The sequence below is a fragment of the Lampris incognitus genome, chromosome 17, assembly GCF_029633865.1.
Source record: "Lampris incognitus isolate fLamInc1 chromosome 17, fLamInc1.hap2, whole genome shotgun sequence".
NCBI classification, from domain to species: domain Eukaryota; kingdom Metazoa; phylum Chordata; class Actinopteri; order Lampriformes; family Lampridae; genus Lampris; species Lampris incognitus.
Window position 1 is genome coordinate 27,825,206 of NC_079227.1, and position 21,593 is coordinate 27,846,798.

Consider the following 21,593-nt stretch of genomic DNA (forward strand, 5'->3'; position numbering starts at 1 on the left):
TGATATTTAAGGCCAACGCGCAGCCGGTTAGCTGCTCTCTTGTGTACCTGTTAGTGGCAGCAGGCTGTAACAGATATGGTCCTTTCTTGTAATTAGTCCAGTGGGCCTGCTGAGGTATCTGTATGATGGACGGGCAGACCTGGATTGCAAGAGACACCAGGACGCAGTGAAGAAAAGTCAACACATCAGACCAACTTCGATCCACGTAAAAGAACAGAGGCTATTACCTGCAGAGAGATAAACAAGGCAGACAGATCTGAGGAGGGGATTTGTCTTGTGGGCAACTAACCATCAAAGAAATTTCTTAATCATAAAGCTTCTTGGCATGGAAGCTGTAAGGCTGGCTTTACACGGTGAAACTTTCACACAGCTAGTTGCAGGTTGCAAATTGCCTGAAACATAATTTCCATGCAGCTTGACAGTTACATGAATCCAAAAATAATCAATCTCATGCAACATGATTTAATAGTTTATTCACTAAGATTAGCTAGCTAGATTGGTAATTTTTCCATCTATTGTTTTCTCGCTAGATTATATCAAGTGGGAAGTGTCATTGTAGCTACATTTGCATCTTTGTATCTTATTTCATATCGTTTCCTTGCTGGGTAATATCAACTTGGCTGTGTTGTATCACTTTTTATTCCAGCAGTGCCTGGTCACTTTGTTTCATAATGGCTGTCCTGGAGAATAGGAAGAGAGCTATATGTGCATTAATGCTTATTGATATCTACTACTACTACTTTCGGCTGCTCCCATTGGGGGTTGCCACAGCGGATCATCCATTTCCATTTCTTCCTGTCCTCTGCATCTTCCTCTGTCACACCAGCCACCTACATGTCCTCTCTCACCACATCCATATACCTCCTCTTTGGCCTTCCTCTTTTCCTCTTCACTAGCAGCCCCATATTCAGCATCCTTCTCCCAATATACCCAGCATCTCTCCTCCACACGTCCAAGCCATCTCAATCTTGCCTCTCTTGCGTTGTCTCCAAACTGTCCAACCTGGGCTGTCCCTCTAATATAAACGTTCCTAATCCTGTTCTCCTTTGTCACTCCCAATGAAAATCTTAGCATCTTCAACTCTGCCACCTCCAGCTCCACCTCCTGTCTTTTCATCAGTGCCACTGTCTCCAAACCATATAACATAGCTGGTCTCACAACCATCTTATAAATCTTCCCTTTAACTCTTGCTGGTACCCTTCTGTCAAAAATCACTCCTGACACTCTTCTCCACCCACTCCACCCTGCCTGCACTCTCTTCTTCACCTCTCTTATTGATACGCTGGAGGAAAAAAATGGGAATCAGCATCAGTTTATTTGGCCAAGTATGTGTAGACCTACAAATACAAGGAATTTGACTCTGGTTCCTACATTGCATTCCATGTATTTACACAGAATAGACCTACAGCTAAAACAAAGACAACAAGGTAAACATAAACATTTAACTACTATGTACAGATATAGATGTATGTAAAAAGTGTATTATAGAAAATGACGTTATAACAGAAAGAAAATAGTGCAATGACGCAGAGTGCAAAGATGCTGGAATAAATATAACAGGTTACTTTACATATACATGAGGTAGGTGGACATGGCAGAATATGCATGTATACGATATACAGTATATACAGCATGCTTTGATTTATGCTAAAACCATGTTTAAGCTACAAGATATATAATTTAGTATTTGTAGATGCAGTGGATGTTCAGTGTTACAGGTATATTGCACGGGGATTGTTTCTGACACTGTGTGACTGTATTAAGTGTTCGTCAGAGTGACAGCCTGCGGAAAGAAACTGTTCTTGTGTGTGGGTGTTTTTGTGTACGGTGCTCTGTAGTGCCTACCAGAGGGGAGGAGTTGGAACAGGTTGGAACACGACCTACAAAGTCTATGCAGATAATCGCCCTCTGAAGCATCCAAGAGACGAGCTTCTGTTTTGTTATTTTGTTTATTTTGGTGCTAAGTCACATTTTCGAGTTGAAATCAATCAGTTGAAATCGGTTGAAATGATCCTGCATCAACAGTATTTTGAGGTAATCACCTGACATGTTATCAGCGTTTTGATTGGCTGTTGCATGAAACTAGTTTCACAAAGTTGAGAGTTTTGCAACTGTTGCGGCTGACTCTCAGACAGGTTTTCAAGTGCGTTGCAGAGGACTTTACACCATGCAACTCAACTGTTTCACCTTAAGTACTATTCCCATGGGACTAGTATTACCTGGGGACCTCATGTGATTTAGAAATCACCCCCCCCCACCACCACATCTGTGTTTTGTGCGGTGTATTCATTATGGGATAAGCAAAGTGTGTATTTTACTTGTAACTGTAATTTACTGACATTATACCCCTGGATATGATTGAAAATGTCAATGTTCTGCCTAACATCTGCATCTAAATCTTACTCTGGCTTCACCCTGCCCAGGCACCATCTTTTGGGTCCTGTCACACACGCTCATGTGCCACCTCCCTGGTGGTACAGGATGGTACACCCAGTGCCCTAGTGGCCAGGATCCCACCTCAGCCGGCCCACGCTAACCCTCACTTTAATTGCAGAGATTTTGCTCTTCTTATGGATTTGAGCTTGCTCTCTCTGTGAATGGGTCTCCATGCTTTGTAGCAAAATGAGCCTCCTGAATTTGCATCCATAGTGCTGTCAAAATATTCCCAGAAAGCTGAATCAGTTTAGTGGGAGAAACATTTCATCACTCATCTAAGTGACTTCATCAGTCTCAGCCGACTGCCGATATCCCTAACCTTATAAACAGCTCAGTTGCATAACTACCGAAACCGTCCCAGTTGCATCACAACTGAAACCAGTGATTGGGCTCATGTGCAAATTGCCGTGACCATTGATTAAAGTTACAATGGCTATGTGTACTATTCACAGAGGAATAGTTGGGGAATAGTTGCAATCACAGCATTGTAGGATGGCGACATATGTACTCTTAGCGCCCCCCCCCCCTTTCGGTTCAGGGATGGTTGTTCCCTCGTCACGTAGATGGCCTCTTTGACTCCTTGTTCAAACCAGCGTTCTTCCCTATCAAGGATGTGCACATCCTCATCCTTGAAAGAGTGGCCACTGGCCTGTAGATGGGTGTAGACTGTAGACAGTGGAGTCCTGGCCTGATGTGTTAACTCCTCTGTTTTGTGCCATCCTCTTCACCAGTGTCTGTTTGGTTTCCCCGATGTACAATTCATGGCAATCCTCCCGGCACTTAACAGCGTACACTATAATGCGCCATTTGGGACTCGATCCTTGGCGTGGACCAACTTCTGACACAGCGTGTTTTGGGGTTTGAAAGCAACTGGGACACGATGTTTGGAAAAAATGCATCTCAAGTTTTCCAACACTCCCGCCACATATGGAATCACCTCTGGTTTATGCTTAGGCAGCTCTTGTCCTTCTCCTCTCTTTGATCGGCTAGTGCTCTGTTTGGGCATCTTCCTGGCTTTGACGACTGCCCAGTTAGGATAACCACACTTAACCAGGGCCTGTTTAATGTGGTATTTCTCCCCTTCCCTGGCCGCTGTGTCGGTGGGGATGTAGTCAGCTTGGTGGTACAGCGTCCTGATAACTCCTAGATTGGATAATGAGAGTCAAACCTTAAGTAATAATCAGTACGTATTGGTTTACAGTAAATATCAACAATTAAATGTCCCCCATCACCAACTGCAATTTCAGTCTATGAAGGCTAACCTGTCATTTTTCACATCCTCCCTGGTGAATTTGATGTGGTTGTCCACAGAGTTAATGTGGTCGGTGAAATGTGGTACCTCCTGAGATATAATTTTAACCCAGGTGTCATCCACATATGTGAACCAATGGCTAGGTGGTTTTGCTGGATAGGACATCAGAGCCCCCTTTTCCGCTTTCTCCACATACAAGTTGGCCACTACAGTTGACACTGGGGAACCCATAGCGCATCCATATTTCTGCCTTATAGTATGTGAAGTACATGGACTGAAGACATAGTTTCAGGAGCAGACACACTTGGTCAGTGTTGAGGGTGGTCCTATTGCTAAGGGTGGGATCTTAATGATCTTAATAATCTTTTCTTTTTTTTCTTTTACTAGTCGTTTATCTGTGAAGCACTTTGAGATCTGTCTCCCCAGATGAGAAATGCTATACAAACTCACTTTATTATTATTATTATTGTCATTATTATTATTATTATTATTATTATTATTGTCTTGTAATTTCATACGGACTACCTCCACTGCTTCATCAACAGGAATGCACGTGAAGAGGGATGTAACATCATAAGAGACTTGTTTCATCCGCCTCCATAATGTCCCTCACCTTATCCACAAAATCTGTAGTTCTGAATGTGGTGTTCAGTACTTTCTACCAATGGATGAACAATAGATGCCAGAAACTTAGAGATGCTATAGGTCACTGAGTAAATCATATAAACAATAGGCCAAAATGGCACATCCTGTTTATGCATCTTTGGTAAACCATACAGACTGGGTGTAGCTTCCTCTGGGTATAATCTATGGTACAAAATTATGTCAATAGCATTGTCCTGTTCTAACAGTTTCAGACAATCTATCAAACTTTTCTTATTCCACTGCCTGGATCTGGTTTCAGGGGCTCATAAGTATTCATGTCACTAAGTAACATCTTAAATTTCTCATGGTAGTCTGTCTAGTTTAATAAAGCAGTGCATCTGCCTTTGTTCTCGGCCCTGTGGTGGCCTGGCGGCCTGTCCAGGATGTCTCCCCACCTGCCGCCCAGTGACTGCTGGGATAGGCTCCAGCATCCTCGGGACCCTGAGAGCAGGATAAGTGGTTTGGATAATGGATGGATAGAATTGTGATGATGTTATTGTCCTTACTGAGAGTCGTGAGTGCGTTCCTCTCGTCTCTGCTGATGTTGGACAGTTCAGCTTAGCATTGCTTGAGGCATGCTGAAACGTTTGTCCACAGTTGCTCTGTTTCACGGTCCGTGATGTTGTTATGGATCGCTGATTCTGTGGCTGTGATCAGTTCTACTAGTGGGACTTGCCTCAGCGTGACAGCAAAGATCAGCTCCTTTGCAAGGATGTCTTTCTCCGCCGGGATGAGTTGTCTGTCAGACAGATTCTTCACCCACTTGCCTACATTGTTGTTGTGTGTCTGGTGTTCGTCTCTCTGTCTGCCGATGTCTCTGGCATACAGCAAGTTGGTTGAACTACTTTTGCTGCCTGGTTTTTGACTTTCCATGTTGTGCTAGATGAGCCTTATCCATGAACTCAATCACATGTTGGAAAGTGGTCTCATCTAGATGCAACATGAGTCTCTGTTGGATATGCTCCACTTTGGCTGTCAAAGCATCGATGGTAAAATTAGTTTGTCTTACCCGTTCATTCAACAGAGGCTCTTGCTAGCTCGGTGGCCCTTGACTGAAAATGTCATTTGCAGGCTCTTGGGTATAATCCCACTGTCTGCACCCGTGGCTGAATCTCAGGTGGTTGCTGTAGTCTGCCATTTTATGTGCCGTTTGCTCGTACTCACAAGTTTAAGGCAATCCTCGCCGAAATGAGTCAAAGTGTCTTGATGCATGCTCAATAATCCAGGTAAGGAAATTCCAGAAAGTTGAATCAGTTCATCTGGACACAACATTTAGTGGGAGAAATGTTTCATCACTCATCTAAGGGACTTCATCAGTCTAAACTTTCTGGGATTTCCTCATTTCTGCATCAAGATGTCAAAACATTAATTTATAATTTCCACCGCAGCCTCCATAATTCTCAACTGGGAAAGAGGCAGAAAAAGGTGCAGAGAAAACGAACTCCTTGCTTAAAAAAAAAGGGAGAAAAAAAGACCCCAAATTCCTGAGATGCCTATTCGTACGGGACTATTATCAGATGACCTTTGTGTTTGCCAAAATATGCTAGGTAAATTGCGCTGGAGTCTTTACTTTACAAATTACAGACATGGCCAATTCGCATGGGATTAAGATCGCAGACAACCGCCACAATTATTACAAATTACTAGAGGTCCCCAGGTAATACTAGTCCCGTGTAAATAGGACATAAGTTTCAAGCAACTGAAGCCACATTAAAATTTCACTGTGTAAAGCCAGCATACAACAGTAGCATTTACCCATTTTACGTAAAAAATCTCATTCCAAATCGTAAATGCGTTTTTTCATCCATAATCTCTGTAAGTAATGGCTTCAGTCAGATTTGAGCAGATTGCACTATGTTTTTGTGAAAATGAGAGGAGCTGGGTACAGTTGGTCAAGATAAGGGTTTTTGGCTTGACCGGTTGGCCCTGTGATGGCCTGGCGGCCTGTACAGGGTGTCTCCCCGCCTGCCGCCCAGTGACTGCTGGAATAGGCTCCAGCATCCCCGTCACCCTGAGAGCAGGATAAGCAGTTAAGACAATGGATGGATGAATGGACGGCCAGCCCTATAACCGCGAATGTCCATGGGACGACCGACTGAGAGGACAAGTTACACAATTGGGCTGCTAGATCAGGTGACCAACGACATCACTGAAGTTACATGATTGGTCGATCGGCGCAGTGGTTCCAGGTCATTCGAATAGGATCTGACTGCAGCCCGCAGAATGAGGCGGGGCTACATATGGGGCGGGGCTGCACATATAGCCCCCTAACCCTTTTTTTTTTTTTTATTGAAAGCGATTCATTTTCAAAACATAAGGGCATACAAACTATGACAGTAAACATCTCTCAACATAGAAGGTACTTAAGTAAGAAAGAGAAATGGTATAAAATAAAATATATAACATAGATGGCTTGGACATGTGTGGAGCAGTGGCGCCCCCAAGGGGTGGCCAGGGGTGGCCACGGCCACCCTGATACTATCCCTGCCCCCCCCGCTGGCCCCCCCAGCCACGAGTTGCATATGCAGAATATGCTTCTGATTATGCATAATATGCTTCTATCTGATATTTTACATTAGGTGCTGTTCATTTAAATCAATCTACTTATATTTTCGTAATGTGTGTGTTTGTGGCGTTAGTGTGTGTGTGTGTGTGTTAGTTAGTGTAGATAGCGGGACCGAAAACTAAGGCATTTATGATCCTAATTCTTTTTGGAGGTGGTAGGTATTGTCTCAGAGAGTAAGGGAAAAATCCCAGAAAATTAAAATTACGCATAATTGTGCATAAATATGCAAAATATGCATTTTTCTAAAAATGGCTAAAAACCACTTTTCTCTGCATTTCAGATGATTCTGAGCATCCTTGATTTTTTCACCTATATAAAAAAAATTTTCTGGGACTTTTTTTGGAGGTGGTAGGTATTGTTCCAGAGAGGACCAGAAAAATAGCAGAGAATTATAATAATTATAATTATAATTATGCATAATTATGCAAAATATGTATTTTCTAAAAATGGCTAAAAACCACTTTTCTCGGCATTTCAGATGATTCTGAGCATTTTGGGGGAGGGAGTTGGAGTGGGGGGGGGTTTAGGGTCAGTAGGGAGGCGGTTAGCTGGCAGGATGAAGAGGAGGGAGATTTAGACAGGTGGATAACCAAACCGCTACATTGTAGTGGGGTTCTTCTATATTTTCGTAATGTGTGTGTGTGTGTGTGGTGTTAGTGTGTGTGTGTGTGTGTGTGTGTGTGTGTGTGTGTGTGTGTGTGTGTGTGTGTGTGTGTGTTAGTTAGTTAGTGTAGATAGCGGGACCGAAAACTAAAGCATTTATGATCCTAATTCTTTTTGGAGGTGGTAGGTATTGTTCCAGAGAGTACGGGAAAAATCCCAGAAAATTAAAATTATGCATAATTATGCATACATATGCAGAATATGCATTTTTCTAAAAATGGCTGAAAACCACTTTTCTCGGCATTTCAGATGATTCTGAGCATTTGGGGGGAGGGAGTTGGAGTGGGGGGGTTTAGGGGCAGGGGGAAGGCGGTTAGCTGGCAGGATGAAGAGGAGGGAGATTTAGACGGGTGGATAACCAAACTGCTACATTGTAGCGGGGATCTTCTAGTAATGTATATTTTTCTTAACTCTCATATTGACAGTTTTCAACTAGCCTATACAGTATACTGCAACAGTATCATAGAATTCCCGAAATTCAGTCATGGCTTTTGGTTTTGGAGTGCCACCCCAAGATTTTCAGTGGCCGCATTTGGCCACCCCTATGAAAAATTTCTGGGGGCGCCACTGGTGTGGAGGAGAGATGCTGGGTATATTGGGAGAAGGATGCTGAATATGAAGCAGCCAGGGGAGGGGAAAAGGGGAAGGCCAAAGAGGAAGTTTATGGATGTGGTAAGGGAGGACATGCCAGGTAGGTGGCTGGTGTGACAGAGGAAGCTGCAGAGGACAGGAAGAAATGGAAACGGATGATCCGCTGTGGCGACCACTAATGGGAGCAGCCAAAAGTAGTAGTAGTAGTAGTAGTAGTTTATGTACATTGTCGGTCTCTCGGCATTTGAATTTGAGTAAAAAAACTTTAAAAGTCACTTCTGTCTGACAGTGTGGTTTATAGTGATACAAGAAGCTTGTTATTTTCTCTATAAAATGTATTAGTCTATATATATATATATATATATATATATATATATATATATATATATATACACCCTGTGATGGCCTGGCGGCCTGTCCAGGGTGTCTTCCCGCCTGCCACCCAATGACTGCTGGGATAGGCTCCAGCATCCCCGCGACCCTGAGAGCAGGATAAGTGGTTCAGATAATGGATGGATGGGTAAATGATAGAGAAAAAAATAGACGAAACAAATTAAAGATAATATGTCTGCACTTTTTCAGTTCTTCATAAGCTTTGAGGGGAGATTTTGCATGTTTTTTTGTTTTTTTTCCATTAGTCTCAAAGCACTGCAATGATTGTCCACAAGGTTCCTTTTGAAAACAGAAAAAAGGGGGTTTCATTTTCCTCCATTTGGATGTGTGGATGAACAATTTCGCCAGGAGTATCAGGTTGTTCAAAATCAAGTCCCTCTTAATGTCCTTCATGGTAATACCAAGCACAATATTTTCTCTTGTGAGAGGAACAAGTTGGATTTTAGTTAACAGCCAGTCCTGCAAATCCTCCCAAAACGTCGCAGAGTACATGCCATGGAAAAATAGATCATCAGTAGTTTGAATTTCTGTATCACAGAAGCTGCAGTTATTATGATCAATAGCAAATCTCCTTCTTAACAGCTCATTTGATGGATAAATATTATTCATAATTTTGATATGGAGTTCTTTAGTCTTGGGGCTTACAGGATAAGTGATACAGTTAGTCCTCTATTTCTTAATGTCTGATTTAGAAAACAGTTGGATAATCGAGTTTCTATTTGATAGTATTGGGAATAGTATGTTGTTTAAGTGATACACATTAATTTGTTTGAGTTTTCCTCAGCTAGAAAATGATGACCATTAAAATGAAGCACAGGTAGATTTATCACACCTGACTGTGTCTCTATATTTTGGACTAACATTCTAACTGATACAGGGATCGTTTTGATTACTCTATCAAATTGAGCACGTGTGCAGACTATGTCCTATTTCGAGCAGAAGTTTTCACAAGATAGCCAGTATCCCTGATCGTTAATTAGATGGGTTACTGACCAGACGTTTTTATCCATCCAATGTCGTAAGTAGAGAGATTTGCCATTACAAAGTACATACTATCTGTTGTTCCAGATGGGGGTTTGATGTGGGGTGAAATTATGCGTGTACATGAGTTTCCAGCTTAACAGTACCTGTTTGTGAAATGAGGACAGTTTGACTGACAATTGTTCAACCTGAAAATCACATTTAAGGACAGACTCTATACCACCCTTTCTTTCTTTTTTTTAACAAACCTCTGGGGAGACAATACCAAATACAATTTTTGTTCAGCAGGAATGATTTTAGCCATTTTAATTTTAACCCAGCATTTAAGCATTCAAAATCAATAGCTTTTATATCACCATCTTCGTATTCTTTCACTATTTCTGATTTTTTTTAATATAATGAACCCGATTTTTCCAAATAAAATTCAAGTTCAGTTGGTTAATGGTTTTAATGAATTTATTAGGTATGGCCATTGAATATGCAGGATAAATGCATCTTGCTAAGGATTCCATTTTAGTTAAGTATGTTCTTCCAAAAACTACAAAGTCCCTTTGTAACCACATATTCAGCCTAGATTTACTTTCAAGAATTTTGTCTTGTATATTTAAGGTTTCGCTAGTTTTTTCATCTTTGGTTATATGAATGCCAAGATATTTCACAGAAGATTTGATGGGAATATTATAGGCATTTGTAAGGTTGCAGCTGTGTATGGCCATTAATTCACATTTAGTGTGTTAAACACGATGCGTTAGAGAAAATATCAATTAATTCAGAAACTTTAGGAATTTGTTCTAAACTTTTTATGAAGATGGTGGTATCATCAGCCAGTTGGCTATCTGTACATCAAAAACATTCACTTTGACAAGAATTTTTTTTTTATATGAATCGTCAACATTTCTGCTGCCAAAATAAATAAGAATGGAGAAATGTTGCATCCTTGTTTAACCCCTCTATTGATGGCGAAACGAGGTGAGGTACCTTGAGGTTGTGCTACTGAACTAGTTGTGTCATTATAAAAGGATTCTGTTATGTTACAGAATCTAGGAGTAAATCCATACACTACCGTTCAAAAGTTTGGGATCACCCAAACAATTTCGTGTTTTCCATGAAAAGTCACACTTATTCACCACCATATGTTGTGAAATGAATAGAAAATAGAGTCAAGACATTGACAAGGTTAGAAATAATGATTTTTATTTGAAATAAGATTTTTTTTACATCAAACTTTGCTTTCGTTAAAGAATCCTCCATTTGCAGCAATTACAGCATTGCAGACCTTTGGCATTCTAGCTGTTAATTTGTTGAGGTAATCTGGAGAAATTGCACCCCACGCTTCCAGAAGCAGCTCCCACAAGTTGGATTGGTTGGATGGGCACTTCTTTGAGCAGATTGAGTTTCTGGAGCATCACATTTGTGGGTTCAATTAAACGCTCAAAATGGCCAGAAAAAGAGAACTTTCATCTGAAACTCGACAGTCTATTCTTGTTCTTAGAAATGAAGGCTATTCCATGCGAGAAATTGCTAAGAAATTGAAGATTTCCTACACCGGTGTGTACTACTCCCTTCAGAGGACAGCACAAACAGGCTCTAACCAGAGTAGAAAAAGAAGTGGGAGGCCGCGTTGCACAACTGAGCAAGAAGATAAGTACATTAGAGTCTCTAGTTTGAGAAACAGACACCTCACAGGTCCCCAACTGGCATCTTCATTAAATAGTGCCTGTTAGAGCCTGTTTGTGCTGTCCTCTGAAGGGAGTAGTACACACCGGTGTAGGAAATCTTCAATTTCTTAGCAATTTCTCGCATGGAATAGCCTTCATTTCTAAGAACAAGAATAGACTGTCGAGTTTCAGATGAAAGTTCTCTTTTTCTGGCCATTTTGAGCGTTTAATTGACCCCACAAATGTGATGCTCCAGAAACTCAATCTGCTCAAAGAAGTGCCCATCCAACCAATCCCACTTGTGGGAGCTGCTTCTGGAAGCGTGGGGTGCAATTTCTCCAGATTACCTCAACAAATTAACAGCTAGAATGCCAAAGGTCTGCAATGCTGTAATTGCTGCAAATGGAGGATTCTTTGACGAAAGCAAAGTTTGATGTAAAAAAAATCTTATTTCAAATACAAATCATTATTTCTAACCTTGTCAATGTCTTGACTCTATTTTCTATTCATTTCACAACATATGGTGGTGAATAAGTGTGACTTTTCATGGAAAACACAAAATTGTTTGGGTGATCCCAAACTTTTGAACGGTAGTGTACATACATAAGACTTGTAGAAGTCAAGGAATAGAATGAATCCTTTATCCTCTATTAGATGGCTATATTCTAAAAGGTAAGGTCTTGCACTAGTCTTATGTTATTATGTATGGACCTGTCGCTTATAAACCCTGTTTGTGTTTCACTAATTATTTGATCCAGACTTCTTTTTAATCTGTTAGTGTAAATGTAGGTTAGTAACTTAAAATCGTTGTTTAATAGACGATAGTTATCTAAGAGCTTACTGACTTTACCTGGCTTTGGTATGAGTGTAATGATGCCTTGTTTCATGCTGATTGGTAGTGAGAAATTAGTTGTAATTCTCTAAAGACTTGGAAAATTAAATTTCTAAGCAAACCCCAAAAGTGTCTGTAAAAGTTGGCTGTCAGACCATCAGGGCCTGATGGTCTGACAGCCTGATTTTACTTTGGAAGAATTAGACAAAGCAGTCATGCACTTAAAATTAGATAAATCAGGAGATTTATCTTATTTTAAGCCCATGACTGCTTTGTCTAATTCTTCCAAAGTAAAATCCTCATTACATTCTTCCCTGAAGCCACTGTCAATTTGGGGAATAAAATCTTTAATTTTGTTCAAGAAAAATTCAGAATCTGCTATAGAAAAGGATGAGCTATATAGATTTTGATAGAATGCCCTTATTTCTTTTGCAGTTAATTTTGGGTCTGTGCAATCTGTACCATTAATTGTAAGAGTTCTGATAGAATTTCTCTCCTGCCATTTTTTTCCCAATCTACAAAAATACGCAACATTTTTCTCTCCTTCTTCAATCCACTTAGATCTAGACCTGATAAATGCCCCTCGAGCTTTTCTTTCATAAATTCTATCAAGTTTGAGTTGCAATGAAGATAGTTTATTTTTGTCGTTCTCTGTTAATATTGGGTTGATGCTAATCAAATGTATCTCCTCTCTATTTTCTTCTTCCAAGCCGTTTATCTTCGTAATATATTGTAACGATCACGAATAAGTAGGCTCGGTAGCCATTGGCTAACGGGTCGGACCCTTTAGTCGACTGGTTAACGTCGTCGCTTGTGGAGTGGGAGACACAGGTTCACGTCCCGGCTGTGGCCATGGTCTCCTAGACTGCCCCCCGAATTTGCTACATTGGTGTCAGAAGTGGGATGGTGAGACCGTAAGGCCATCGGAAGTGTATGCGCCCAGAGGTGTGAAGGAGCTGATATGCTTAAGCGTGGGGACGTGCTCCCGAAGGAGATTGAATATTGGCAGATTTTTTATTTTAAAAATGTCCATTTCTGACAATATGATAATATGATGTCATCCTGCAAGACTTCTTGAATAAGGTCTTCAATGCCATTATAGTATTCATCATATTTTAGACGATCGGCATTACATTTCCAGTATCCTTTTTTCCTGGCAGACTGCATTATATGTGTTACTGATAAATCAATACAGCAGTGATCAGTAAGTGGTGCAGGGGATATTTCGCAATTTGATATTTGGCTAAGCATTGTATCTGCCTCTAACCAGTAATCTAATCTAGATTCGGTTGAGACATCTGGTTTGAACCAAGAAAATTGTCTATGATTTGGATTTTTTTCTCTCCAAGGGTCATGAAGGCATAACATGTTGCAGAAGTTTACCAATACTGTGTTAGGATGAGGGCTCATAAATTTGCTGGGAGATCTGTCAAGTCTCTCGTCCAAAACCACGTTCCAGTCACCACCTATTATTACATTTTCTGTAGAATATCTTTCTTTGAGTTGTAACAGTTTCTTTGATGTCTGCAAGAAGGTTTCTATTTTGCATTGTGTTGCGGTAACCATAAACATTTCCCAGAATTAGGGAGGAGTTGTCTAAATGTAACACACATATAAGCCAATGATCATCATGACTAGATTTAGTTGTTGCTACTTTTCCCGGACAGTTATTAAATAGAATTGCAAGCAACATAGCTTTTCTTTTTAGATTGTCTCTGAGGCCCCTCGCATTAACTGTTAAAAGTTTAAGATTGTTTTTTAAGGACATTGAAATGCTGCTATATATTTTATTTTATACCATTTCTCTCTCGTGGATACTACTGAAATGCCAAGAATGGGATATTTGGCTGCTCCTTCCCACATCTGGTTACGCACTTGCCGGTCCAGCATAGAGCAGAATAGGAGAGAAAACAGCTTGCCATGTGCTGAGAGGCATGATGGAGAGCGCACAGTTAAAGCACCCCAAATAACAATCACTCTGTGACAAAACACTCAATACAGAGTGAGTCTTGGAAAAATGAGAGACATCCGCAAGTAGATATTGCACACTAACAAATGGAATGCGGTACATTGTAACAACAAACATAACAGGGACCACCACAGAAAATTGCAGGTAAACATTTAACATCCAGTAATTAACATTATAGACTCTACCACTGACTTATCCCTTTAACAAATTGGCCAAACTTTCGAACATTGGCCATACATGGTCCAGTCTACGAGGTTTTTTACCTAGTCTCGTTTGCATTTGGCTGCATCTGGTCCATCCTGGACACACCCAGTTTGATTTGAGTATCACAGCTAAGTGATGGAGAGAGGACCAAAATAGGAATAGAGGGGCTTGTGCTTCATATCAGGCTTAGTCACATCCTGACCAGGCTCACTAGAACTCAATTATTTAACATAGCAGATCTGGCTGCAGTATGGTCATTACTCTGGCCTGTCACCTTGCTGTGACAGGGACTCAGCAGACTAGTACATCATTAGTGTGATTGAGGGTAGGACTATTCAACACATTGAACTATTCTTAGAGGTGCCAGTGGGAAAGAGTTGTCCCGTCTTACGATGACTGTACTATTTCAGAATTTCCATGAATACTGACTAGACATGGCCACGTCCTCTGGATGGATGAAAAATTGAGGTTTTTGTGACGGTAGGAAGTTTGATATGCCCAGGCCAATAGCGGCTGTTCGGCTCCGATTGGCTGCATCACACAGGAAATCACCTCACCTGAATTGCACCGGTGTACATCAGACTGGCCTTGAAATGGTATCCCCGAAGGTATTCTAGTGTCTGCAAACTTTATTTTGGGAGAGTATTTGATCATAGCTAGTTTATTATATTTCGATGCAACAGAAGGAGTTTGGCCTAAATCTGTCTGGTATCAAATGGTGTTTGCCACGCTCAGAGAGACTTTCACTGTCAAGATGAAACTATTGGAGCTCGGCGGCACAAGAGAAACTGCATGGAACGGTTAACTATGAAAAACCAACAGCATGTATGACGAACAATCACTCTTAACATGTGACAGTAATCCGCTTGACACTAACATAGGCTGCAGATATCTCTGGTACGCTCACTGAGGAATAACAACATGCATGACTCGCATTTACCAAGATGCCAAGTACCATTGAAAACTTGATCAATCACTTCGTCCATCATAAAAAAAAGTGACATATGTGGAACATCAGGTTGAATGAACTTATGTGCTTTCTTATCTACCTCTTTCAAGCTTTTTAACTGCAAAATTCATGAAATATGTCTAAACCCCCCCCCCCTACTTTTTATGGTGAGTTTTGTGTGTGCGGTATGTATGAAAAGTGAGCCTGTGTTGTCATTTCAGGTCCGGATAACATACAGGGTGTGCTATGTTTCATCACCAGGTTATGAATGTGATAACAGTTTCATCACCAAGTCATGACATTTACTCGATTAATTATCTCTTTGTACTTGAATTCTTAGTGCCAGATACGAGCGTTTTGAGGGTGAGACTTCACTCCATTGCTAGCATCTGCTATGGCTGCCTGATCACTCAAAAGAAGACATAAACCCTGCATGTGTTTAACCCTTAAACGACTGCCCCGTCTCTGCATTTCCCCCAAAATATATCCCTCCATTCACCTGAAATGCTCCGGAACCCAAAACGGAGGAAATGCAGTGTTGTGACCAAAAAAAAAAAAAAGAAAAGAAAAAAGAAAGAAAAAAGATGAAAATCATACTTTCATGAAGTGATATTGCACCCAGAAAACATAATTTTCTTGGAAGTTAAGGATTTAGGGAAGATTATTTTGGCAGTTATTTAAGGGTTAATCAAGCACATTGAAAAATGATTGCTTGTATGACAATAAATGCATGTTCCTTTCTCAACAGACAAACGATTGGGAAAATATCAACTATTGCACTTTTTTGAACACTTGTGTTGCTCTTCTTTTGAAAATCTTAAAATGCATTTTCAGGAAAAGAAGAATGCACTATTATTATTATTATTGTTATTATTATTATTATTATTATTATTATCATCAATCATTTTCATTAAATGAAATTTAATGCATTTTAATATATTCATTTTTTTGCCCAAATCTTTTCTGGGCTGCTGATAACATTTTTCATGATTATATCTTACTTTCTGCTCCACAGTGCTATCGAGTCCTGTCCGAACTTCTACAAAGACTTCACTCTGCAAATTGACATGGCCTTCAACGTGTTCTTCCTATTGTACTTCGGCCTACGCGTAAGTAAAACCGCTGGTACCTAATGCAAATCAGACCCCCCTGGGTTCAGTAGAGAAACACAGAGAAGGAGTGCGGGCACAGATCTCCGTCATGGACAAGCTTTCAAATATGAACAATGTTTTCTTTATTTCCACAGTTTATTGCTGCCAATGACAAGCTGTGGTTCTGGCTCGAGGTGAACTCAGTGGTGGACTTCTTCACGGTCCCCCCAGTATTTGTGTCGGTGTATCTGAACAGGAGTTGGCTCGGTAAGGAGATGGAGATTGATTTTGCTTGGCTGCAGACCATGTTTTTCAGAGTAGCCATTCATCTCTTGTTGTCAGACCAGGATAATGCATGTGGTGCCACCCTGTGGATCTCGGGTGTGTAGCGGTTGTCAGTGATGACAAAGTCTCAGCCTCTTGTAACGGAGAAAACAGTTAGGCTGTAAACTTTGTAAAGTACTTTGGTCGAATTATCATGCCGAACATGCATTTTTGCTCAACGCAGTGACTTTGCAAGTTGAGATGAGACCTCAGTACAGAATAAAACAGCCTCCATTAGTTTTCAACCAAGGTATCGATCACCAATGATTCAGGGCTCAATGCTTAGTGAAATAAATATACTAAGCCCACCATCATGATGGGTGCAGATTGGAAACCCGTCTTGATGCATGCTCAATAATCTAGGTAGGGAACGACCATCCCTGAACCGAGGGGAGGGGGGTTAAGAGTATATCTGTCGTCATCTTACAATGCTGTGATTGCAACTATTCTCCAATCCTCAGAATAGTACACATGCCCAGTGTAACTCTGATTAACGGTCATGGTAATCTGCATATGAAACCAGTTGTCTGGTTTCAGTTGTGATGAAACTGTGCCGGTTTCGGTCATTATGCAACTGTATTGTTTATAAGGGTGGGGATACCTGCAGTCAGCTGAGACTGACCAAGTCACTTAGATGAGTGATGAAACGTTTTTCCCGCTCAGCGTTGTATGAACCGATTCACTTTCTGGGGTTGGAAACCTGTTGGTACAATGTGGTACTGTACATCTGTAACCATCAGCAATAATCTTAATTCCATTTCATGTTCTGCACGAAATGCATGGGGAGGTTGAACGTTTGAAAAATCACGAGAGCTTTTAAAGAATAAATGTTCTGTGCTGCTAACATGGAAATGCTCAGCGGAAGGATGCCTCTGCCGCAGTTGCTTATGAGCTTCTTGAGTTTCACGCATCAGCCTTATGCTCGTACCTGAGATTATTAAACACTCAGTCACTGTCATCCGCCGCACCGTTCAGACGACCTTTTCAATGACCTTTCACGAATAGTGATTTGATTTGAATGCTCCTTAAAATGATTCTCGGTCTTTGACTGTACGGGCTCGGCTGTGCCGCTATCGTTCCAACATCCTTCACCTCTCGAACTGAACTCTCCAGCAGACCTGTAATTACTCTCAGCGGAAATCTGTCTATGATTGAATGTGCTTGAATGGATAAAAAAATAAAAAAGGCCCCGGTGCTGGAAGACAATCTGCTAAAATGTGTGAAGCTCATCACTAGGAAAGGTCTGGAAGGATTTAGAGGATTACGGAGATAATTTTGTGCTGCCTTTCAGGTGTTTTAATTCTGGTTTCTAGGAATATGCGCTACTGGTACTGTCCGCACCACCTAGCTCTACCCTGAGTATGCGATGTGCCCCCGCCACAACTCTCACCGATAGCAATTTCTTACTTGTGTGTAAATGCGGAGGCCCATAGATACAGAGACATAATCTACTTGTGTGTCTGTCCAGGCGTGATTAAGGAAAGTCTGTGGTAGCTTTAAAACAACAGGGCCACAGCTGCCGCGTAAGGCACGTCTAAACACTGCCATCTGGTGGACATATGAGACTTTGAGGTTGCAGTTTCAATTTTTTTTTTAACTGTAAAACAATTCTTATGGAAGAAGTAGGGTGACTACAAATACAATATGCAAACAGTAGAGACGCCCATGTGTGTTTGCAAAGGTTTTTTGTTACTCTACTGATTTTGGTTTGTGAGAAACTGTGAGAAATGGATCATAGGAGGATCTTTTTTTGAAAATCATCTGTTTGATATATTGTCTGTAGCCTAACAGAATTTATCCTCAAGCTAATATAAATCATTAAGAATCTGCTGGTTATGAATTTCAGTGAGGTATGACATGACTTACTATGGACGGCAATAGTCTTTTATCGCTTGGCTTTAGTGCTGAACTCGTTGTGCAAAGCTTTTGTGCATTTTTAACCATGCACCCATTTCAGTGTCCACTCAGTTTAATCAGGACTGCACTTAAACACGTGCAGACCAGCTAGCTGTGCCTACGTAGGCCTGCAGATGACTATCTTTCTTTTTTCTTTTTTTTACCCTCTTTAGTGAAGCCCTAGCCTGCGTGTTGACATATCAGTGATGCCATTGAACTGTCAAGGATACTTGATAAGGAGTTCATCCTCCACCAATCTCATATTTATCATTTTACATGTGGAAACTGTTAGTTTTTTTTACAGTATGCATTTTCCTGCACTGATAATGATAAAGTAACGTCATTGATGTCAACGTCGTATTATATAGTAACCTAAGATTTCTTTAAATGTTGCCTTTCAGAAGGTAGGGATGTCCAAACTAACCTTTTCCTCTGTTTGCTACACAAACCTGCATAATTTCAGAGGATCCCGAAGAACAATTTACTCGGATCCTTAAAGCTCATTTCAGTGGAAGAATTGTACCACAAGACATAATCCTGGTCGATATGGACAGGGGATGATTGTTTAGTAGAAGATTAGCGCATTGCTTTCTTTTATTCTGTTTAAATGAGGTGAACCATGTGACAAGTGCAAGGCCATAATCTTTGGCTGTAGTTTAACACTATTTTAGATAAGGCTATGAAAACTTCTCCTGCCATCAAATTGCTGTATCTCAATTATTCGGCCCTCAGTCATTTTACCAGTGCTGTTATCTTAGCATTTTGATACAGACACACACATATGCTCAGGAATACACACACACACACACACACACACACACACACACACACACACACACACACATCGAGGAAGCATTTTTTGCATGCCATAGAAAAACACTTTCGAGGTAATGGTGTAACCATTTTCCAATGGACCTGTCAGAGGAGTTACTCTTGAGAATGATGTGTGACGTGTTCAAATAATGGACTCCTCAGCCAAACCTGTCAGAGTTAACCAGCAAGCTTTTAATGACTGTAAGACAAGCCAGTGATAACAGACACAAGTTTGTATTGGTCTCAGCTTTTTTCCTTTTTTTGGCCGCAGAACTGATCTAACCTATTTGCCTACTCTTTACACTGATGGTGTCCAATACAACTTTTCTAATAACGTCCCCATTACCTTCCACAACATCCCCGCTATCTGTAACAGATATGCCCGTTTTTAACATGTTCAATATCCTACAATATAACACAAAACATTAACACTCTTCAGCGGCATTGTGGGTAATAAGCAAATGAACCCCCTGACTTCCAGCAGGAACACTCCAATAGAATTCGCCACAGATATTAGAAGTACAGCTGCAGTAGTTTTTCCATGTATGTTGACATTTGTAGTCGCAGGTTGAAAATCTACCAGATCTATGTTTGAGAACTTTGCTCAGACAGTAGCCACGCAAGTCATTTGTTTCCGATTATTCGCCATTGGAATATTCCAGCAGTATTCCAAGGAGCGAAAAGAGTAGAAAATAGATTAAAATAGAAAATAATAGAAAAGAAAAGAAAAAAATTAATAATAATATAAAATAATAATAATAATAATAATAATAGAAAAGAATAGAAAAGAGAGTAGAAAATGGTAGAGAGAAGTATAGAAGTGTAGTAGTAGTGGTAGTCCTGCAAATGTTAAGTTGAACAGAGCATTGGCCATCTAGATGGGGAATCCATGGCCGGCTATTGACCACATGTTGCAGCGTTTCACCCAGGGGCTAAATGTAAACACAGAAAGAAGCTTTTAGCATTAAGCCGCCTGCTGTGACCGGCGTCGGCTGTCCTCAAACGCAAACTCTGGGGATTGAATTTATTTTCCTTAAATCCGTGCCGCGCTCAAATGAACCGAGGCAAATGTACTCCATTACCCCTAACAGAGGCCATTCTAATTCACCTTTCGACCACTGCGCCGGTTTTATCATCGAAGCTGACACTTTGCAGGCTCATATTTCAGTAAGCTGTTGCTTTGCTCTAATTTCTTTCTCCATAATTCATGCTGCACGTTCAGTTTCAATAGCAGCTACAATCGCTGTAGGGCTAATTACATCGGCTGTGATTAATTTAGGATTAATGATGCCCCCCCCACCACCACCACCCCCACCCCCACCACCTCACTAAATCCAGTGAAGGAAAGCATGGAGTTTTCTAGCCACAGCTTTGTTTGATGCTGGTCTGACATCAGCTGACACCTGGTATAAAATAAATTTTAAAAAAAGAGGAAGTGTAAGACAGCAGACGTCCTGTTCTCTCGTCAAAGATTACCAAATAAAGCTGTGATTGTGCTGAGCTGCGGGTGTTTATGGGATGAGATGTAGGTTACATTATCTGGCCATCTGATGGACAGACTTGCTCTCTGGCCTCTTCCTTTCCCTGGATGAATCCTAAAGGAGCTTACACAGTAATATCCTGATGGGAAAGGGGTGTGCTTTAAGCTCGCCATACGCGGCCGTACACAACGAGAGGACGCCATGGGGGTCTGCGGCACAACAAGTTGTGATGCTTCTCCAGATCAAGCGTCCTCAGCTGTTTTGGCCCTGCTTGGCTTGGTGCTATTATTGTAAACCTCTTGACTGATTTTTTCCTCCGTTTTTTTCCGAGTGTGTTGTTGTTGTCGTTGTTGTTGTTGTTGTGGTTTTGTTTTGCAAAGGATAAGGAGATGACTGCAAATCGGTGAAGAAGTAGATACAAGGAAAGCATCACTTGGAGCCGAGTGACCTCGGGAGGTTTTGAACTTAACGAGGTTTTTTTGGGGGGGGGAGGCTGAGGTGAAATTGGTGGTAAAAGCTCTCCAGCTTGCCGGGCGTTAAAAATGATTCCCACTAAGATGTTGGTGTACAGAGGGCCCGATGGAGGTACACACTCGGAGACTTTTCTCAATACAAGAAGACGCAAGAAATCGACGGGGGACCTGTTTCAAAAGGGTTACAGGGTCAGAATGGGCCACGGACAGGCCAATGAGCCGGAGGACCAAGACGGCTTGTGCCACAGTTTATGTTCATGTTTCCATGTAATCTCCTACTGGGGTAAGACCTGCGGGGTATGGTGATACTGGTTTCTCTTCCAAAGCCTTGCAGGAGATTGGCTTGTCCAGAGCTTTTTGGTGGGTGTGTGTGTGT

General features: G+C 41.1%; 1 protein-coding gene across 2 annotated transcripts in view; it reads left to right on the top strand.

Moving 5' to 3' along the window:
- LOC130127298 (calcium-activated potassium channel subunit alpha-1) overlaps window positions 1-21,593 on the top strand; it is a 116,748-nt gene that overhangs the window by 48,640 nt on the left and 46,515 nt on the right. For both annotated transcript variants that reach the window (XM_056296897.1, XM_056296896.1), the window contains exons 4-5: window positions 16,155-16,248; window positions 16,386-16,497. In XM_056296897.1, the coding sequence (XP_056152872.1) occupies window positions 16,155-16,248; window positions 16,386-16,497 (206 nt within the window). The remainder of the gene's footprint in view (window positions 1-16,154; window positions 16,249-16,385; window positions 16,498-21,593) is intronic.